General features: G+C 40.4%; 1 protein-coding gene across 1 annotated transcript in view; it reads left to right on the top strand.

Annotated features, from left to right (window-relative positions):
* NME8 (NME/NM23 family member 8) overlaps window positions 1–15,085 on the top strand; it is a 73,073-nt gene extending 57,988 nt beyond the window's left edge. The window contains exons 12-16 of the mRNA XM_044245783.1: window positions 521–628; window positions 2,163–2,314; window positions 11,543–11,687; window positions 12,266–12,504; window positions 15,054–15,085. Coding sequence (XP_044101718.1) covers window positions 521–628; window positions 2,163–2,314; window positions 11,543–11,687; window positions 12,266–12,504; window positions 15,054–15,085 — 676 coding nt within the window. The remainder of the gene's footprint in view (window positions 1–520; window positions 629–2,162; window positions 2,315–11,542; window positions 11,688–12,265; window positions 12,505–15,053) is intronic.
* Window positions 15,086–21,860: the final 6,775 nt, after the last annotated feature.

Below are 21,860 nucleotides of genomic sequence, written 5' to 3'. Positions count from 1 at the left end.
CAACTGTCCATCTTCTCTCATCCTCCTGGGACATTACTGGAGCAATGGAAAGGCCTGGGTGAGTTCCTGGGGTCCACTGAGTTGAATGCCAGAAATCCAAGTCGTGTAACATTAGATCCAAGTGGAGAACATATGGACTCTCAAGGGTTTTGGTAATGCTGAAGATCACTAGTCCCAGGGGAAGACTGAGGGGCTAGAAATCTGTCAGGTTTTTTAGAAGAGTAAGTGAAATAGCTGTGACAGAAATCTAGCAAGGGTGTATAAATCAGCAGGAATCTGGGAATAAAATAGGAACTGATTTATCAGAATAAAGGCCCTTCTCTTCCTTTCCTTAAACTACTTCCATCCTTTTATAAGGTGTTTAAAACACTCAAGAATACACCAATGGAAATTCATCTTAGACTTGATAAAAGGATTATCTTGACATGTTTTTGTCTATTTAACAAAACTACTTGTATTATCTATATATAATTAGCTACTGAGCCATACTTTTGGTCTTTTTTTTTGTTTTTTCTGACAGCGGTCCATCTCTAGCCCTTGTTTTAGTAAGAGATCATGGTTTACAACACTGGAAAGAGTTAATTGGACCAAGTAGTGTTCAAAAAGCCAAAGAATCTGTTCCAGAGAGGTAGGATTCATATCATGGGTCCCAAACTTTTTTCATGGGAGATGTTTTAATTTCTTTTTGGATGTGGGTACAGGAACCACAGCTCTAGTCTGAGGACGGCTCTCAGGAGGAGGAGGTCCTTTCCTTCCACACATGCTTTTCCCCCAATAATCATGTCCAACAGCACCACAGAGGGGCAGCTTGTAGTTCTCTCTATTGAGCAAAGGTAACTTCTGGTGATACCTTTGCTGTGCAAATCCTGCACCCCTAGCAATCACAGGCTCCAGGGGTCTTGGGCTACAAGGTTCTTCAAGTCAGACATACGAGAACCATCAAGGGTCAAGTGGGAAGGTCAGATTGGATAAGGCAAAAAGGAAATCTGGGAATGCATCCGCAAAAGCAATGAGGTAAGAATGGGGTCGCAGGATAGAAAGCCAAGTTACCAGTGAAGTCAGTTTATGATCAGGAAAGCACCTTATTCACTATGGCTGGATTCTGTGGGTTGGCAGTTCAGGACTATGCGTAAAGGGCAGAAAATGAAATAAGCGGAGAGTATATCCTCTACTGAAATTTATGTGGATGAAGAGACGGTGGGTGGGGGGGGAAGGGCTACTGAAAAAAACATCAAGGAACAACTGATTTAGGAGATTTTATGTATTCATCTATTGTAGAGGAAGCAGAACCAGGATAAACTGCCTAGCCCAGGGGCCCATGGGTGGCTCAGCTGGTTAAGCGTCTGGCTCTTGGTTTCTGTTCAGGTCCTGATCTCAGGCTCATGGGATCGAGCCCTACACAGCGCTCTGGCTCAGGGGGGATTCTGCCTGAGATTCTCTGTTTCCCTCTCCCTCTAACCCTCCTCCTACTCACACACTTTCTAAATACCTAAAATCTTGGAAAAAAAGAATATGCCCTAATGCAACATGTCCAGTATCAGCCTCACTCCTGCCCCTTTACACGTGGCCGTCCTGTGGGCGCTCCAAGACTCTTAGCTCTCCACTCATCCTGATGGAGGGCTCCTTTGCAGTGTCTCAGTGTTTGTCATTTGGGTTCGTTGGTATAGCGTCAGGTGCCATCTCTAGTGCTTGGTAATATTTAGTGATGAAGGAAGGGATAGGAGTATTTACTGACAACTTAATATGCACCATGTATTTCAAATGCATCATCTGATTACATCCTCAAAATCTCCTTCCAAAGCAGTTTTATTATCTTATTCTGACATAGCTAAAGCACAGAGAAGTTAATTTCCCAGTGCAGTAAGCATCCTACAGTCTGTGCTTTTCCCCTGTACCAGGGTACAGTTCCTTCTTTCGAGTTATCTGTCGATAGTTACATCATAATTATTTCACTGTTTATATTCTTCCTAATGGCTGTGAAGCTACCTTGTGAGGAAGGAGTACGCGCCAAGCCACTCTGTAATTATTGCTTCTACACAGTGTCCAGATCAGGAATGACCTGTTTCATAACTTTTGGACAATTTATACAGTGTTCTGTTGTCTTAGATTATACTACATTATGTTACACTCTAACAGTGCTTACCTTGACTTCTTTTTCAAAGTTTATGCGCACGATTTGCAATGGAAGGTTTGCCCATCAACCAGTTGTATGGAAGTGATTCATTAGAAGCGGCCGAGAGGGAAATACAGTATTTCTTTCCTCCTCAAAGCACTTTAGCACTGCTTAAACCTCATTTAACACAGGAACAAAGAGGTAAATATTTAGAAATAAAAATTAATGTGTACGTTTCCTTCAGATTTTGTGAAAACTTTCAAACTATGGAAAAGCTAGAAGAATAATTCAACAAATGTCCATATCAGTCTAGATTTAACAATGAACTTTTGTCATATTTGTTCTCTCGCCCTACTTCCCTCTTCCTTCTCTCTGTCTCTCTTATAATCAAAATGAAATTGAATTTTGTTGAAGTCCTTTTCAGAGCTGATGGAGATGACAATGGTTTTCTCCATTGGTATTTTAGTAGGAAAAATCATGTTCAGTTGGTTGGACGACTCCTTCGGCTCAGGTCGTGGTCCTGGAGTCCCGGGATCGAGTCCCGCATCGGGCTCCCAGCTCCATGGGGAGTCTGCTTCGCTCTCTGACCTTCTCCTCGCTCATGCTCTCTCTCACTGTCTCTCTCTCTCAAATAAATAAATAAAATCTTTAAAAAAAATCATGTTCATGATATTTCTAATATCAAGCCGTTCTTCCATTCTTTTATAAACTTCACTTAGTCCTGAGGTATTTATTTATTTTATTTTATTTTTTTTCAGCGTTCCAAAATTCATTGTTTGTGCACCATACCCAGCACTCCATGCAGTATGTGCCCTCCTTAATACCCACCACCAGGCTCACCCAGCCCACCACAACCCTCCCCTCCAAAACCCTCAGTTTGTTTCTCAGAGTCCACAATCTCTCATGATTTGTCTCTCCCTCCAATTTCCCCTTTCCCCCAACTCCCTTCTCTCTCAATCTCCCCATGTCCTCCATGTTATTCCTTATGCTCCACAAATAAGTGAAACCATATGATAATTGACTCTCTGCTTGACTTATTTCACTCAGTATAATCTCCTCCAGTCCCGTCCATGCTGATACTAAAGTTGGGTATTCATCCTTTCTGATGGAGGCATAATACTCCATAGTGTATATGGACCACATCTTCCTTATCCTGAGGTATTTTTTAAATGTGCTTTTAGATTCTATTTGCTTGTATTTTATTTAGGATTTTTCGCATTGGGACAGTGAGATTGGTCTGTTCTTTTCATTTTTTGTGCACGGTTTAGATAACAGTGTAATATTTCATAAAAAAATGTGCATGTCTCATTTGCGGTACTCTGGAGGAGTTTAAGAAGCAGTGGGATTGGTATTTGAAGATTTGGTAGAGTTTTCCTGTGAAAACATCTGGGCCTGTTGCCTTTTTTTTGTGGGATAATTTTTTGACCACTTCTCTGTGGAGAAAGTCTTCTATGGAAATTGATCTATTAAAAACCTTTTACCTCCACTGTGGTTAATTAGAGTTAATTTTGCTAAGTTGTATTTTCCTAGGAAATTATACATTTTGTCTGTATAGAGTTCATGGTCTCTTATTATCATGTTTAATTTCTTCATTCAGTGGTTATTTCTACCCTGCTATTTCTTCATTTGTTGTCTTTCAAACAAACAGAATTTGATTTATTAGTTTTATTTTCTGTTTTCAAACTTATTGCTTTCGTTTGTTTTTTAAAAGTTTTGCCTTTGAGTCTCTAATAGTTTTTAAAGTGTTCTTCTTCTAGCTTTTAATTTTTAAAATTATTTATTTATTTATTTATTTTATTTTATTTATTTTTTATTTTTTTTTTCTCCCAATTTATTTATTTTCAGAAAAATAGTATTCATTATTTTTTCACCACACCCAGCGCTCCATGCAAGCTGTGCCCTCTATAATACCCACCACCTGGTACCCCAACCTCCCACCCCCCCCGCTACTTCAAACCCCTCAGACTGTTTTTCAGAGTCCATAGTCTCTCATGGTTCACCTCCCCTTCCAATTTACCAAAATTCCCTACTCCTCTCTAATGCCCCTTGTCCTCATTGCTATTGGTTATGCTCCACAAATGAGTGAAACCATATGATAATTGACTCTCTCTGCTTGACTGATTTCACTCAGCATAATCTCTTCCAGTCCCGTCCATGTTGCTACAAAAGTTGGATATTCGTCCTTTCTGATGGAGGCATAATACTCCATAGTGTATATGGACCTCATCTTCCTTATCCATTCATCCGTTGAAGGGCATCTTGGTTCTTTCCATAGTTTGGCGACTGTGGCCATTGCTGTTATAAACATTGGGGTACAGATGGCCCTTCTTTTCACGACATCTGTATCTTTGGGGTAAATACCCAGGAGTGCAATTGCAGGGTCGTAGGGAAGCTCTATTTTTAATTTCTTGAGGAATCTCCACACTGTTCTCCAAAGAGGCTGCACCAACTTGCATTCCCACCAACAGTGTAAGAGGGTTCCCCTTTCTCCACATCCTCTCCAACACATGTTGTTTCCTGTTTTGTTAATTTTGGCCATTCTAACTGCTGTAAGGTGATATCTCAATGTGGTTTTAATTTGAATCTCCCTGAGGGCTAATGATGATGAGCATTTTTTCATGTGTCTGATAGCCATTTGTATTTCTTGATTGGAGGAGTGTCTGTTCATATCTTCTGCCCATTTTTTGATGTGTTTGTCTGTTTCGTGTGGGTTGAGTTTGAGGAGTTCATTATAGATCCTGGATATCAACCTTTTGTCTGTACTGTCATTTGCAAATATCTTCTCCCATTCCGTGGGTTGCCTCTTTGTTTTTTTGACTGTTTCCTTTGCTGTGCAGAAGCTTTTGATTTTGATGAAGTCCCAGAAGTTTATTTTCGCTTTTGTTTCCTTTGCCTTTGGAGACGAATCTTGAAAGAAGTTGCTGTGGCTGATATCGAAGAGATTACTGCCTATGTTCTCCTCTAAGATTCTGATAGATTCCTGTCTCACGTTGAGGTCTTTTATCCATTTTGAGTTGATCTTTGTGTACGGTGTAAGAGAATGGTCGAGTTTCATTCTTCTACATATAGCTGTCCAGTTTTCCCAGCACCATTTATTGAAGAGACTCTCTTTTTTCCACTGTATATTTTTTCCTGTTTTGTCGAAGATTAATTGACCATAGAGTTGAGGGTCCATATCAGGGCTCTCTACTCTGTTCCACTGGTCTATGTGTCTGTTTTTATGCCAGTACCATGCTGTCTTGGTGATCACAGCTTTGTAATAAAGCTTGAAATCAGGTAAGGTGATGCCGCCAGCTTTATTTTTGTTTTTCAACATTTCCTTAGCGATTCGGGGTCTCTTCTGATTCCATACAAATTTTAGGATTATTTGCTCCAGCTCTTTGAAGAATGCCGGTGGAATTTTGATCGGAATGGCATTAAAAGTATAGATTGCTCTAGGCAGTAGAGACATTTTAACAATGTTTATTCTTCCGATCCAAGAGCATGGAATGGTCTTCCATCTTTTTGTGTCTTCTTCAATTTCTTTCATGAGTGTTCTATAGTTCCTCAAGTATAGATCCTTTACCTCTTTAGTTAGGTTTATTCCCAGGTATCTTATGGTTCTTGGTGCTATAGTAAATGGAATCGATTCTCTAATTTCCCTTTCTGTATTTTCATTGTTAGTGTATAAGAAAGCCACTGATTTCTGCACATTGACTTTGTATCCTGCCACGCTGCTGAATTGCTGTATGAGTTCTAGTAGTTTGGGGGTGGAGTCTTTTGGGTTTTCCATATAAAGAATCATGTCATCTGCGAAGAGAGAGAGTTTGACTTCTTCATTACCAATTTGGATACCTTTTATTTCTCTCTGTTGTCTGATTGCTGTTGCTAGGACTTCTAATACTATGTTGAATAAGAGTGGTGAAAGTGGGCATCCTTGTCTTGTTCCTGATCCCAACGGGAAGGCTGCAAGCTTTTTCCCATTGAGGATGATATTTGCTGTGGGTCTTTCATAGATAGATTTGATGAGGTTCAGGAATGTTCCCTCTATCCCTATACTTTGAAGCGTTTTAATCAGGAACGGATGTTGGATTTTGTCAAATGCTTTTTCTGCATCAATTGAGAGGACCATGTGGTTCTTCTCTCTTCTCATATTAATTTGTTGTATCACATTGATTGATTTACGAATGTTGAACCATCCTTGTAGCCCTGGGATGAATCCCACCTGATCATGGTGGATAATCTTTTTAATGTGTTGTTGGATCCTGTTGGCTAGGATCTTGTTGAGAATCTTAGCATCCATATTCATCAGTGATATTGGTCTGAAATTCTCCTTTTTGGTATGGTCCTTGCCTGCTTTGGGGATCAGGGTAATGCTGGCTTCATAGAAAGAGTCTGGAAGTTTTCCTTCTGCTTCAATTTTTTGAAACAGCTTCAGGAGAATAGGTGTTATTTCTTCTTGCAAGGTTTGGTAGAATTCCCCAGGGAATCCGTCAGGTCCTGGGCTCTTGTTTTTTGGGAGGTTTTTAATCACTGATTCAATCTCGTTATTAGATATCGGTCTATTCAGGTTGTCGATTTCTTCCTGGTTCAATTTTGGTAGTTTATATTATTCCAGGAATGCATCCATTTCATCTAGGTTGCTAAGCTTATTGGCATATAACTGTTCGTAATAACTTCTGATGATTGTTTCTACTTCCTTGGTGTTAGTTGTGATCTCTCCCTTTTCATTCATAATTTTATGAATTTGGGATTTCTCTCTTTTCTTTTGGATTAGTGTAGCCAGTGGCTTATCGATCTTATTGATTCTTTCAAAAAACCAGCTTCTAGTTTCATTGATACGTTCTACTGTATCTCTGGTTTCTCCCTCATTGATCTCAGCTCTAATCTTGATGATTTCCCTTCTTATGTGTGGAGTTGGTTTGAAGTGTTGTTGATCCTCCAGTTCTTTAAGGTGTAGAGACAGCTGGTGTGTTCTGGATTTTTCCATTTTTTTGAGCAAGGCTTGGATGGCTATATATTTTCCCCTTAGGACCGCCTTTGCTGTATCCCATAGGTTTTGGACCGAAGTGTCTTAATTCTCATCGGTTTCCATGAATTGTTTCAGTTCTTCTTTGATCTCCTGGTTGATCCAAGCATTCTTGAGCAAGGTGGTCTTTAGCTTCCAGGTGTTTGAGTTCCTTTGGAACTTTTCCTTGTGATTGAGCTCCAGTTTCAAAGCATTGTGATCTGACAATATGCAGGGAATAATCTCAGTCTTTTGGTATCGGCTGAGTCCTGATTTGTGACCCAGTATGTGGTCTATTCTGGAGAAGGTTCCGTGTGCACTTGAGAAGAATGAGTATTCTGCTGTTTTAGGGTGGAATGTTCTGTATATATCTATGAGGTCCATCTGGTCCAATGTGTCATTCAATGCTCTTGTTTCTTTATTGATTTTCTGCTTCGATGATCTGTCTAATTCTGAAAGAGGTGTGTTAAGATCACCTACGATTAGTGTATTCATATCAATATGACTCTTTATCTTGATTAACAGTTTTCTTAAGTAATTGGCTGCTCCCATATTGGGAGCATAGATATTTACAATTGTTAGATCATCTTGGTGGATAGTCCCTTTAAGGATTATGTAGTGTCCTTCTGTATCTCTGAGTACAGTCTTTAGTTTGAAGTCTAATTTATCTGATATGAGAATCGCTACCCCAGCCTTCTTTTGAGTCCCATTGGCATGAAAGATGCTTCTCCATCCCTTTACTTTCAGTCTGCGTGTATCTTTAGGTTCAAAATGGGTCTCTTGTAGACAGCATATGGATGGGTCCTGTCGTTTTATCCAATCTGCAACCCTGTGCCTTTTTATGGGTGCATTTAGGCCATTCACATTGAGAGTGATTATTGATAGATACGTTTTTATTGACATCGAGTTACCTTTGAAGTCTTTCTTTCTGTAGACTGTCTCTATATTTCTGTTCAATGCTATTCTTTGGATTTTTCCTCTTTTATAGCACCCCTCTTAATATTTCCTGCAGTATTGGCTTGGTGGTTGCATAGTCTTTTAAGCCTTGCCGGTCTTGGAAACTCTTTATCTCTCCATCCATTTTGAATGTCAGTCTTGCTGGATAAAGTATTCTTGGCTGCATGTTCTTCTCATTTAGTGCCCTGAATATATCTTGCCAGCCTCTTCTGGCTTGCCAGGTCTCTGTGGACAGGTCTGACGTTATTCTGATGGGCTTCCCTCTGTAAGTAAGGAGCCTCTTTGCCCTGGCAGCTTTCAAGAGATTATACCTACAATTATAATTCCTCAATTTGACTATCAGGTGTCGTGATGTTTTTTTGGAGTGTATAATCTTGGGTGGAGACCGTTCAGCCTCTAGTACATGAACGCTGGTTTCATTCGCAAGATTCGGAAAGTTTTCATGAAGGACTTGTTCCACGACATCTTCTAGACTTCTTTCTTTCTCCTCCCCTTCAGGAATTCCAATAATTCTGACGTTGGAACGCTTCATGGCATCACTTATTTCCCTAATTCTGCTTTCGTGGGATCTAAGCTGTTTGTTCCAGGCTTCCTCCTGATCTTTTCTCTCTATCTGTTTGTCTTCCAGATCACTAATTCTATCTTCTGTCTCAGTTACCCTAGCTTTGAGAGAGTTTAGATTGGATTGGAACTCATTGAGAGCATTGTGGACCTCCTCCCTGGTAGCTTTAAGCTCCGCCCTAACATTGTGAACATCCTGTCTGGTCGCTTTCAGTTCGGCCCTAATCAATTCTGTTTGGTCATCCATGGCTTTCTCCAACCTAGCTATTGCCTGGATAATTGTTAGCCTGAATTCTCTTTCCGACATATTGTCTATGTTGATAGCCGTTAGCTCTATTGCAGAAGGTCCATCTTCTGTATTTTTCTTCTGTTGGGCATTCCTCCTCCTAGTCATTTTGGTGGGAGAAGACTGAACAGATGTAGCTGGATGTATTTACTCTGGTGCAGTCAAGGTGCACCCTGGAACACTTCCTGATCTCCGTCTCAGAGAGAAGCCTCAGTCTGGGTGCAGAAGCTGAATAAATTCCCCCTTGGCCGCTGGCAGTGCAGGTTCCAAGTTGCAGACCCTGGGGGCGCAGGATCTTTTGCTCGCCCCCAAAGCCAAGGCAGTGGCGGCTGTCTGGGAGCTCCTGACTGCCAGAGAGGTTCCAAGCAGCGATCGCACACTGAGATTTTGCCGCCGGCCGGGGCTGGGAGTGCCCGGCTTGCGCGCACCTCTTTTCAGAGGCGGCTGTGGGTCGGGCGCGCGTCTGGGGCACTGAGAACGGGGCGCTGGTCCGTAAGCCGCAGGCTGGGCTTTTGCGCGCCTCTGTCCGGGGAAGAGTTTCGCGGGCGCGAGGCTTAGACTTTGAAACAATGGCCCGGGTCAAGAAGCGCCCCAGGGCCTTAGAAACCCAGGAGAGCTGGAGCGACGTGCGCGCGCATCTCAAGCTTTGTGGTAGGGCGAGTGCGCGTTCCGCAGACCGGCCCGGCTCCCATCCCCTCACAGGAGCCGGAACTCAGGCGCTCTGGGGCGCGCTGGCGGCTTAGGGACCAGGAGCCGGTTTCTCCGCCGCACTCTCTCTGCCTCTGTGCCAGGGAGGCCGTCTGGGACCGGGGACTTAAGCCCCTGTCCCTAGCTGCCCCGATTCCCACTATTTCCCCCAGCAATCCTTTGCTCTTTTGGAGTGCTTTCAACCAGTCTCCAAGTTAATGCTGGTCCCCAGACGCAGGGCGCTCTTGCTCGTATCGGGGTATTACTTTCGCACTGGTCGCCTCTGGTGGCTCCCTCCCCTTTTGTTTATCTTCCGATATCAGTCCGCTGTTCCCATTCCGCTTTACCTGCTCACTGGCGTCTTCTGCCCCTGTAGAGATCCAGACGTGTATAATTCTGATCTCAGGCTGATTTCATGGGTGATCAGAGTTCTTTGGTAGGTAATCAGCTCACTTTGGGGTACCAGCTGAAAGGACGCCTCTTCCTAGTACCCCGCCATCTTGTCCCCCCTTATTTATTTATTTTTAAGAATTTATTTATTTATTTGACAGAGAGAGAGATCCCAAGTAGGCAGAGAGGCAGGCAGAGAGAGAGGGGAAAGCAGGCTCTCCGCTGAGCAGAGAGCCCGATGAGGGACTAGATCCCAGGACCCTGAGATCATGACCTGAGCTGAAGACAGAGGCTTAACCCACTGAGCCACCCAGGCACCCTTCTTCTAGCTTTTTAAATTGGATATTTTATTCATTTATTTCCATTATTTTTGTCAATATAAATTTTTGATTACTGCTTTAATTTCCTCTGATTACCCCATAGATTTTAATGCATAGTGTTTTCATTAACATCATCATCATTGTTATTTTTAGAAATTCTGCACTGTGCTTACAATGTTGTTTCTCTATTTGTCTGCTTAGTGATCATATCTTTTTTTTTAAATTAAAAGTTTATTTATTAAAAAAAAGTTTATTTATTTATTTTTTTAACTTTTTTTTCCCAATTTATTTATTTTCAGAAAAACAGTATTCATTATTTTTTCACCATGAAACAAGATGGGAAAGGGTTGGTGATCATATCTTATTTTTACTGTACTGAACACAAAGGTTGGCCTTTCTGGAAATCATATCTGACCTTCCTGGAGAGTTAATAGTTTACTTGCCTGTAGTTCTGGGAGCCTTTTGCATTGTTCTTTATAATAATGACAACCTTTTCAAGCTGTGTTTCTAGGCCAGGCCCTCTAAGCAGACAAGATCTGGAAGAAATGGTTAATGTTCCCTTCATATTTGTTCCCACAGCGCCTCTCATAGGGCGCATCCTGTCTGCCCCCTTTGCAGAAGTCCAGCCTTCTTCAGGCTTTCTATGGGCTATACTCAAGGTTGATCTATAGAGACCAGCAGGGCAGCACAGCACTTATAAGTGCTTTTGACCTGGACCAAAGAAAAGACTGTTTTACCAGAAAGCTCCTAATCCCTCATTTGATTCCCTGAATGTAGCCTTTAACGTTTAGGCTGTTGTGAGATTTTGACAAGATTTACTTTAATTCCCTCAAATAGTGCCTTTCTACGTCAGGGAGCAGTGTTCAGATGGGCTTCAATCTATATGCCCTTCAATCTATATCTAGCAAAGACTTCCTTGACATTTGCTGCGTGGATGTGAAAACACGTCTTCACTTTCAGCCCAGAAGCACACCCCTCGCAACCTCCTTATAGTCAATGAGACATTTCCAGTGGGTTCTGGAAAGGTGCATCTCAGAGACTGATCATCTGTGTTAATGTATTCACGTTGCTCTGAATGTTGATCTGATGCTTTTCAGTTCAATTTAGTTTAGCAGAGTTTTAGCTTTTTAAGCCACAGTAGGCAAGTAAAACGATTACTTTCCTTAGTTATTTCAGTCTATTTGAATATGGAACAAAAGTGGAGGCACTCTGCTAGGTTACCAAATATCTGCTTTCCCTAGAGGAGATCCTGAAACTTGTTAGAGAGGCTGGATTTGAAATAACACAGATGAAGGAAATGCTCCTAACTGAAGAAGAAGCAGAAAAAATTTATTCAAAAATAAAAGGAAAAGACTTTTATCAAGATGTAGTAGAAATGTTAACTGAGTAAGTTTCTGATACAGTTCTTTGCATTATATAAGTAGCAAGTATTCATTATAGAAACTGAAAAATTCAAAATGTAATTTTAAAAATTCCATTCATTAAGAGACACCCTATTAATATTTGGGGTTCATTTCTTTCCTATTTCCTTCCTTTCCTACCACCTTCTTTCCTTCCTTCCTTCATTTCCTTAGGTCTTTACATTAGATACAGAGGTGATTTGGGTTCTAATCTCTGCTTTTAAATCCCTGATCTGTCAACATATTTAATCTGTGCCTCAGTTGCCTCATCTTTAAAATGGAGATAATAATAGTATCTATCTATTTGTTTGTTGTGAGGGGTATATAATTGATACATTAAACATACTTGGAATAGTGCCTAGCATATATTTCTAGAATTAAACTATAGCACTCTTCTAGCACAACAACCTGTTAGAAAGGGGAGAAATGGAAAAACAGAAAGCACAAAAACACACTGATAAGAACAGGGAATAAAGACAAAGCGTGGTACTCTGTCCTTAGCTGTATATGCAATCTCTATAGGTATAAATAGCCCAGATCATCTGAAAGCATTCTTATTTACAGGGGTCCATCTTTGGTCATGGTTCTGACCAGATGGAATGCTGTTTCAGAGTGGAGACGATTGATGGGTCCCGTAGAACCAGAGGAGGCAAAAATACTGTCCCCAGACTCTATCCGAGCCAGGTTTGGAAGAAGTATTTTGAAAAATGCTGTCCACGGGTCATCTAATACCTACGAAGCAATGGAGAGCATTAACAGAATTTTTGCAGACTTTGTTCCTGAGACTCCTGAGAGAAACTTAAGTACAGTACCTTTTTAATTATTGTTTTCTTTTCTTTGCTTATTACTGTGACTGTGCCCAGGACAAGACTGTCCCAGAAAGACCAGAACTTTCCCCATATCCATGAATCAAACTTTATTTCTTGCCAAAGCAAGAAGCAAAGCTGTTCCAAAGCAAGCTTGAAGCTATATAATATGTATATGAATTGAGTTTACTTAGCTGTTGATAGAAAGTTTGGAAACTTTTCTGTCCTGGGCAATGTGGGAGACAACATGAGCGAGGTGGCTTTTCCCATTAAACCTACTTCTTTATTTTCAAAGAGCACGTTCACAAATGTATAGTTGTGTGGCTCCGACAGCTGACTGGAATATGACTGAGGAGCCTCTTCTCAAGGTTGTCCCTACCCTGAGCCAAACTGAGAATCAGCACCCAGCGCATAAGGAGAAAATATTAAGTGGAGAAACCCCTCCACGTCCACCCAGGTTCCTAGGGGAGAGAAGTATATGTTGTTCCCTTAATATTGTCATTGAGGCTGTGATGTCTGCCAGTATAAGAACATTATAGCGAAATATCAAGTCATAAAATAAAAATAAACTTGGCACTGCTCATTCCATAAGTGTCACTCAAGTATAGACAAAGGCATAAGTACACAACCCATAAACATTTATGTTGGGAGACTATGAATTGTGTGGCTGCTTGGACTGCAAATTCTTGGTTAACACAAAAGTGGCTGAATGGAGGTTGTTGCCTTCAGAAAAGTGCAAATTGAATGTGGAGGCAAAACTCAAAGAAACAACATCTAATTATAATCAATATAAGATAGTACATTATTAAACATGCCAGTGATACATGACTAGTGGAAATGGAGGTGAGTGGAACTACATTCTGTTTATAGCATCATTTAGCAATATGGTATAGATATATGCTAACATCACAGAGACACCCCCCCCCCGTTTTTGGTGAGGAGAGCATTATGAATAATATGGGGGATTTCACATTAGTGTGTAATTAAGTGCTGAATTGATAGGTATATGTTTGATGGTTAGGCACTGGAGAAGGTAAGGAATGAAATCGATCTTGGAAAGTAGGGAGAATTTTCAAAATCAGAGGTAAGGAAGCAAGAAAGAGAAGTCAGTTTAAAAGCTTTTAAACCTTCACATACATATATGCTTGATGCTTATCTGTAATTATATATATATTGCTGATTTCTTACTATGGCTATAGTACTGTATCTACTATACTCCACCATATCACTTTAAGGAATTGTTGGTCTGTTTCAGACACTCAGGAATCATTTGTTCAGCTCTTGCTGTGTGCTGAACATTGTTGCAATACTGAATATACACAGTCCTTATCCTAAAGCTTTAGAACTCTAAAAGTAGGATATAGAAAATTAACATGTGTTCTAGGGCTTTTAGGGGTAAGCACGGAGTGCTTTGACCTGATGCATATAGGAGGAGGAGAAAGAAAAGGAGAGGCACGCTATCCAGGCTGAAGGCATTACAATAAAATGAAAGATTACAGCAACCTTAACTAATAATAGAAACGGTGAGTTGGTCGTAAGTGGAATGATGAGAGGATTCTTAGAAAGCTACCTTACAGAACTGATGACTGACAACTAAGTGAGTGGGAAGAGATAAAAATTCCTGGCTTGAGTGACTGAGGAAATGACCGAACCATTACCAGACAAGACACCCAGAAGGGAGAAGTAGGTTGGAAGGAAATGCTATGAGTTCTGTTCTAGTCATGTTAGGAAGAAGGCATCTGAACTGAGATCAAGTGAGTTTTATCTTAGGAATACCAGGTAGCTCAGCATATGAATATCAAGGAAGGTAATACCCACACTAATAGAATGAAGGAAAAATATATTATCTCAATTGATACAGAAAAAGCATTAGACAACCTCCAGCACCCTTTCATGATAAAAACACTTGATAAGTTAGGACTATAAAGAACTTCCTCATCATGATAAAGGCCATATGTGTAATACCCAGAGCTAACTTCATACTACAATGGTGAAAGGCTGAAAGCTTTCCTTTTAAGATCAGGATCTCTGCTTTTGCCACTTCTGTTTAACATTGTTAATGTTGGAAGGTCTAGCCAAAGCAATTAGGGAAGAAAAAGAAACAAAAGCATCCAAACTGGCATATGATTAGCAGGTGGCATGATCTTTTATTTAATAAATCCTGAAGAATCACATACACATACAAAAAAAATTGTTGGAGCTAATTCTGTACAGGCACAGGATACAAAATCAACACACAAAAATCACTCGTGTTTCTATACACTAGCAAAGAAAAATTTCCAAAAGGAAATTAAGCAATTCAATTTACCATAGCATCAAAAATAATAAATACTTAGGAATAAATTTAGTCAGGGTACAAGTGCAAGAATTTTATACTGAAAGATGAAACAATGTTAAAAGAAACTAAAGAAGACATATATAAGTGGAAACACACCCTGTGTTCATAACTTGGAAAACTGAACATAGTGAAGATTACAGTGCTACCTAAAGTGATCTACAAATTCATTGCAAGCCCTAAAAAAAAATCCCATTATTGTTTTTTACAGAGATTGAAAGACCCATCCTAAAATTCACATGAAATTTCAAAGGACTCAGAAGAACCAAGACAATCTTGAAAAACAACAAAATTGGAGCACTCCCACTTCCTGATTTTAAAGTTTATTACAAAGTGGCAATAGTCAAAACAGTGTGGTTGTGGCATAAGGATAGACTGATGGAAAAGAATTGAGAACGTATAAGTAAATCTTCACATTTATGATTAGTTGATGTTCAATCAGGGTACCAAGATCATTTAGTAAAAAGAATAAATTTAATAAATTTATTAATTTAATAAATAGTATGGAAAGACTAGATATCTACATTTAAAATAATGAGGTTGGAATATCACCTTACACTATATACAAAAATTAATTCACAATGGATCAAAGACCTACACTGAAGAGCTAAAACTATAAAACTCTTAGAAGAAAACATAGGGGAAAATCTGAGGGACATTGGATTAGGCAGTAGTTGCTTAAATGCTATGCCAAAGGAACGGGCAACAAAAGAAAAAGGAGATAACTTCGTTTTAATAAAAAATAAAAACTGTATCAAAGGAAACTATTGAGAGAGTGAGAACACAACCCTCAGAATGGAAGAAAATATTTGTAAATTTGGTAAATTCGGTATAAGGATTTAATATCAGAAATGGATAAAGGGCTAGAATAGACCTTTCTTCAAAGAATATCAACAAATGGCTAACAAATGCAAGAAAAGGTTCTCAACACAATTAGTCATTAGAGAAATGTAAATCAAAACCACAATGAGATATCACCTCACAGATAGCTAGGATGGCTACAATAAACAGGGGAATATAAAAAGTGTTGGTAAGGATGTGGCGAAATTGCTACCTTTATGCATTATGGTAGGGATATAAAATGGGGGAGCTACTGTGGATGACAGTGTCACACTTCCTCTAAAGATTAAACATAGAATTACATCTGACCCAGCAATTCTACTCCTAGGTATATATCCAAGAAAATTGAAAACAGGAATACAAACACTTACTTGTACACCAGTGTTTGATAGCAGCATAATCCACAATAGGTGGAAACAACCCAAGTGTCCTTCAATGGAAGGATAGATAAACAAAATATGGTGTATACCTACAGTGGGATGTTATTTAGACGTAAAAACAAAGTATTGACAACATGGTACAACATGGGTGAACCTTGAAAACATCACATTACGTGAAATAAGCCAGACACAAAAGGACAAATATCATATGATTCCACTTCTAAGAGATACCTTGGATAGACAAATTCATAGGGACAGAAATTTGACTAGAACTTAATAGATAGTTTCCTTTTAGAGTGATGAAAAGTTTTGGAAAAAGATTGTAATGGTTGTAGACCATGTGAACATGAGTAAGACCACTGATTTGTACACTTGAAAATAGTTAAAATGGTAAGCTTTATGTTATATATAGTTTACCACAATAAAAATATTTTTAAAATAAAATAAAGAATAGTTTCTCAGGAAAGCACAGAGCTCTCTCACAGTAGAGTTCTCCAAAAGCTCTCCTAAAACTATAGGCATGTCTGATAGTACATTTATTTTTTAGATTGAGTATAGAGCATTGCTTATTTTTTTTCTTCAAGTTTTTATTTAAATTCCAGTTAGCATACACTGTGATACTGGTTTCAGGAGTAGAATTTAGTGATTCATCACTTACATACACCATCCGGTGCTCATCACGAGTATCCTCCTTAATCCCCATCACCCATCCAGCCCATCTCCGCCCCCCGCCACCTCCTGTCTAGCAACTCTAGGTTTGTTCTTTATAGTTAAGAGTCTGTTTTATGGGGACACCTGGGTGTCTCAGTTGTTGAGTGTCTGCCTTCGGCTCAGGTCATGATCCCAGAGTTCTGGGATCGAGCACTGCATCGGGCAGTCTGTTTTATGGTTTGCCTCTTTCTCTTCCTCCCATGTTCATTTGTTTTGTTTTTTAAATTCCACATACGAGTGAAATCATATGGTATTTGTTTTTCTCTGACTTATTTCACTTAGCATAATACTCTCTAGCTCCATCCAAGTCATTGCAAATGGCAAGATCTCATTCTTTTTTATGGCTGAGTAATATTCCATCATGTATGTATAACACATCGTCTTTATCCATTCATCAGTTGATGGACACTTGGGCCCTTGCTATAATTTGGCTTTTTTGAAACACATTTCAAAAAAAATGCATGCAATTCAAACAGTAAAATCCATAAATGAAAGTAAGCTTTTACTAAAGTTTCTTGAAAAGATACGGAAATAAAGGAGGTTTTTTTTTTTTCAAACAAAATATAACACAACATCAAGAAATTCCTAAAACTCTTCTGTCCTCAGAGTCCCCTTGGACCCCGCAGCTCCTTCCCCAGTCATTCCGCCACAACTCCGCCTCTAGCCTCTCCATCATCTTCCGTGAAGTGTTGCACTCTGAGTCCTGTGTCTCTTTCTCAGTTCCCTCCAATTCTATTCTCCACCTTTGGCTTGACTAGCAATTCTGAATCCTTGAGAGGATTGAGTAGGAAGCTGTGGTTACTTAGAGTTAATATTTTTAACCGTGTCAAAAGAATTTGTTCATTAACTTATTGGGTTGTAAATCCTTGCTGATTACTTAACTTCCTGAACCAGGCAGTATTATCTGTAAAGAAAAGAGACCATCTCTCAAGCTTGGTGATTCTACCGTATGTCAGGGATTTGTGTGCAAAATGGAAACTCATAACTGCTTTAAAATTAGCTTTGTAATGTATCTTATCAACTGTATTCTTTTCTTAGAACTTTGAGAAGATAATGTGTGTAAGTTCACACTGGCATATAACCATGCGGCACAGCTTTCCAGGAGGAATAAAAGGAAGATATTCTTTGGAGGAAAACTCGGTGTTACCTCAAGTTAAAAACTAACCTCAAGGTGAAAAACATGGCTGTGCATAATAAATAATAATAATAATAATAATATAATAAAATAATTAAAAATGTGACCTTCAAACAAATCTTAATGTTTCTTTTTACCCCATCTTTCAGAGAGGATTTAGGGTGGCTTATTGATTGATTGAAAAGATTGAACAAAATAATTGCAGAAGAACATGGATTGTGTGGAAGAAGAGTGTAGAATGGGGCCAGGGAAGCCAGGAGGGGAGTTATATACAAAATGCATAGAAAGCCCTAATGTGTATTTAGAGGTTGGCCAAAAATGTGACTCTAACCGTTTCAGCAATAACCTCTGAAAAGGTGTCCTATTGATTTACAGAATTTGAAGTCTAACTCGAGGACAAGTGCAGGCTATGTACCCGCTATCCTGACACTAAGACAATACAAATCTCTCCAGGGATGAAGTTGATAATAAGCCAAAGTTTCCACTGGCTTTGGCATGTTCCCCTCTCAGGATATAATCTGAGGATGTTTACTACAGTGAAGCCTTTCAGCTTTTAGCCAGAGTTCTGTGTAATTCCCAGCACGTTGGCTATGACACCTCCTCTTCATCCCACACAAGAGAACATACTGGAATGCACACGAGTGAGAATGATGTTCTTTTTAAGAAAGATAGATTTATTTATTTATTTATTTATTTATTTATTTATTTGACAGACAGAGATCATAAGTAGGCAGAGAGGCAGGCAGAGAGAGAGAGGAGGAAGCAGGCTCCCTGCTTGGCAGAGAGCCCAGTGTGGGGCTCGATCCCAGGACCCTGAGATCATGACCTGAGCCGAAGGCAGAGGCTTTAACCCACTAAGCCACCCAGGTGCCCCCAGAATGATGTTCTTGTATGATTAACTTCCCATCCTAATTTCTAAACTCTAATGTTAAGGTACTCACGAAATTTGATTATCTTATTGTGATATGAACACTGAACGCCAAGCTCCATCCTCTTGACAATTTTTAAGGGTACAAGGCTTTATTGTTGACTCTAGGCACAATATTGCATAGCAGATCGCTAGAGCATATTCATCTCACTTAATTTATATTCATCTCACTTAACATATTCACTTAACTGAAACTTTATGTCTATTGATGAATACTGTCCCCTCTCCCACTCCCCAGCCCCTGGTAACCACCATTCCTGTCTTTGATTTTATGAATATGACTATTTTATTTTTATTTTATTTTTTTGAAGATTTTATTTATTTAACAGAGAGAGAGTGAGATCACAAGTAGGCAGAGACGCAGGCAGAGAGAGAGGGGGAAGCAGGCTCATCGCCGAGCAGAGAGCCTGATGTGGGGCTTGATCCCAGGACCCTGATATCATAACCTGAGCTGAAGGCAGAGGCTTAACCCACTGAGCCACTGAGGCGCCCCTCCCTAAAATTTTTTTTAAAAGATTTATTATTTCAGAGCATGTGCATGAGAGCATGGAATTAGAGGGAGGGCCAGAGGGAGAGGGAGAGAGAGAGAATCCACAAGCAGACGCCCCGTTGAACACAGAGTCTGACACGGGGCTCGATTCTAGGACTCCGAGATCATGATCTGTGCTGAAACCAAAGAGTCTTTTGCTTAACCAACTGAGCCACCCAGCGCCCCTACAGCTTGACTTTGCACTCTGTTATTGCTTTCTTTACTGTGCAGCACCTTTTTAGTTTGATTTAGTCTGCTTGTTTGTTTTTTTTTTTTTTTGCCTGTGTCATTAACATTATATCTATGAAATCACTGCCCAGACCAATGTCATGAAAATCTCATGATGAACCCCCCCCTTTTTTTGTTTGTTTGTTTTTTAGTTTTTCTTTTCTTTTCTTTTTTTTTTTTCTGGGAGTTTTACATGTTTGTGTCTTATGTTGAAGACTTTGTTTTTGAACAGGCTGGACCTGGGCAGGGTGTGGCTCGCAGGTGCCCTTACTGGTACCTCAGCCTGTACTCTCCACCATGCACACATGGGGCTGGGGACCTGGGATCCCTGGATACTGAGAGTCACATGGCACGTGCTGTGCAGTTTGCTCCCTGACGCCTAGTCTCAGATACCCACGCCCTCCAGGCCTGTGTGATCAGGGCCTCTCCCCATGCTCCCCCCGCCCACCGCCCTTAGCGTCTGCCTGGGGCAAGTGGTTCCCCCCACCATACCCTTGATGTAGAGGCCGGGTAGATTGGTTAGGGCCAATCCCCATGTAGCACCAACTGCTTTTACCAGATGCTTCTCTGCAAACCTGGACATTCTCATCTTCTCTCCCTGCACTGGGAAGAAGGGGAAGCTACGGTTTCTGCCATCTCAAGCTGCCATGTCTGCCCTCGTCTGGTTGTTGGGCTGTGGTTGATTCATCCAAGCTCTGAGACCCAGGTTTGTTCTCTAAGATCCCTGTCAGGAAAGTTGGGGCACTGGACATGCAAAGCTACTCCTGGGAGAAGCCAGGCATTAGAAGGGTTCTTTCTGCTTGTATGGTGCTATGCTGGGGACAGGGACTTGGGTCACAGCATGTCCCAAATCTCCCTTTGGCTTCACTGAGGCTGGCTTTCATGGTCACCTAGAGTGGGAGCTTTTCACTTAGTTTCTGGATTTCTTGCAAAGGAGTCTTGTCCATGAACTCTTGTTGAGTTGGTGAGTTTGCAGAGGGAGGGCCCAGGGCTTCTTACTCACCATCTTGCTGACATTACCTCTTGATTATTTAGTCTTGCTCACCTCAGAACTCTAGTGTTCCAACATTATGTCTGAGAAGCACCTACAAATTATCAGGAGAGATAGTTCTTAATTTTTCTTCAGAATGCATTAAAAAAACACTAGGGTAAATCAATTAACTGGTTATTGTGCAGAAGACTAAATATAGTAAAAATCTTTACTTTCTTCACATTCCTCACTCCTTCAGATCAAATACTATTATCTACTGCTTTATATGTCTGGTTGTATTTGGGTATTTGTAATAGTATTATGTCAGTGGCACACTGGACCCCTCAGAAATGGTGCAGAACTTCTGAAGCATGAGGAGAAGGGAGTTGAGGGAAATTGGAAGGGGAGGTGAACTGTGAGAGACTATGGACTCTGAAAAACAACTTGAGGGTTTTGAAGGGGCAGGGGGTGGGAGGTTGGGGGAACCAGGTGGTGGGTATTAAGGAGGGCACATATTGTGTGGAGTACTGGGTGTGGTGCAAAAACAATGAATACTGTTACACTGAAAAGAAATTAAAAACAAACACCCAAACTCTCTTGAAATTAATAACACATTTCACCAGCAGATGGCATGTTTCACTCAGTTGTCCATATACGTGTACCTATCTGTATCAAGATTTTATAAGCAAGACTAGGGAAAGTCTATTTCCTTAGGATTATAGAATTAGTTTTGAGCTAAATCACCAGAAATCTGATAACCAATGTCCAAAGAGATATATTGAATTAAATCTTAATTTGTGTTGGTGTTGGTCTCGAGATTAAAGTTAGTAGGTGGAACATGGAAGCATGGGGCAGGGCATGGGAGCCAGGGTTGGCAGGACCAGTGAAAGTCTTCTCACTCCTGGGGAAGAAGGTTACAGAAGAGGCTAGCACCTTGTCAGGGCCCCAGCTAAGTGGGTTGGTCTTGAATCTCAGCTGGATTTGCAGCAGAAAACACATGTCTTGAGCCACTGTGGCCAAAGCAACCGAAGACTACAAAATGGGATTATGAATTCCAAAGAGGTTGTCCATAAACAACCTCTTTCCTTTAGGACTGCATCACTCGTCCATCTTGAAGCCAGTTTTTTTGTTCGCCCCATTTAGTCCCTGTAGCCACCTTCCAAGTCCTGAAGCATTCTTGGTTGTAGCCCAATACTTTCCAGCATCCCCTCCATGGATCCTGTTCTCTGTAAATAGATGCCCTGAAGAAAATGGACAGATTTCCTTAAATACGCTTTGCCCTATACTATGGCTCTCT

The sequence above is a fragment of the Neovison vison genome, chromosome 4, assembly GCF_020171115.1.
Source record: "Neovison vison isolate M4711 chromosome 4, ASM_NN_V1, whole genome shotgun sequence".
NCBI lineage: Eukaryota > Metazoa > Chordata > Mammalia > Carnivora > Mustelidae > Neogale > Neogale vison.
This window is presented reverse-complemented; position numbering and strand designations above follow the sequence as displayed.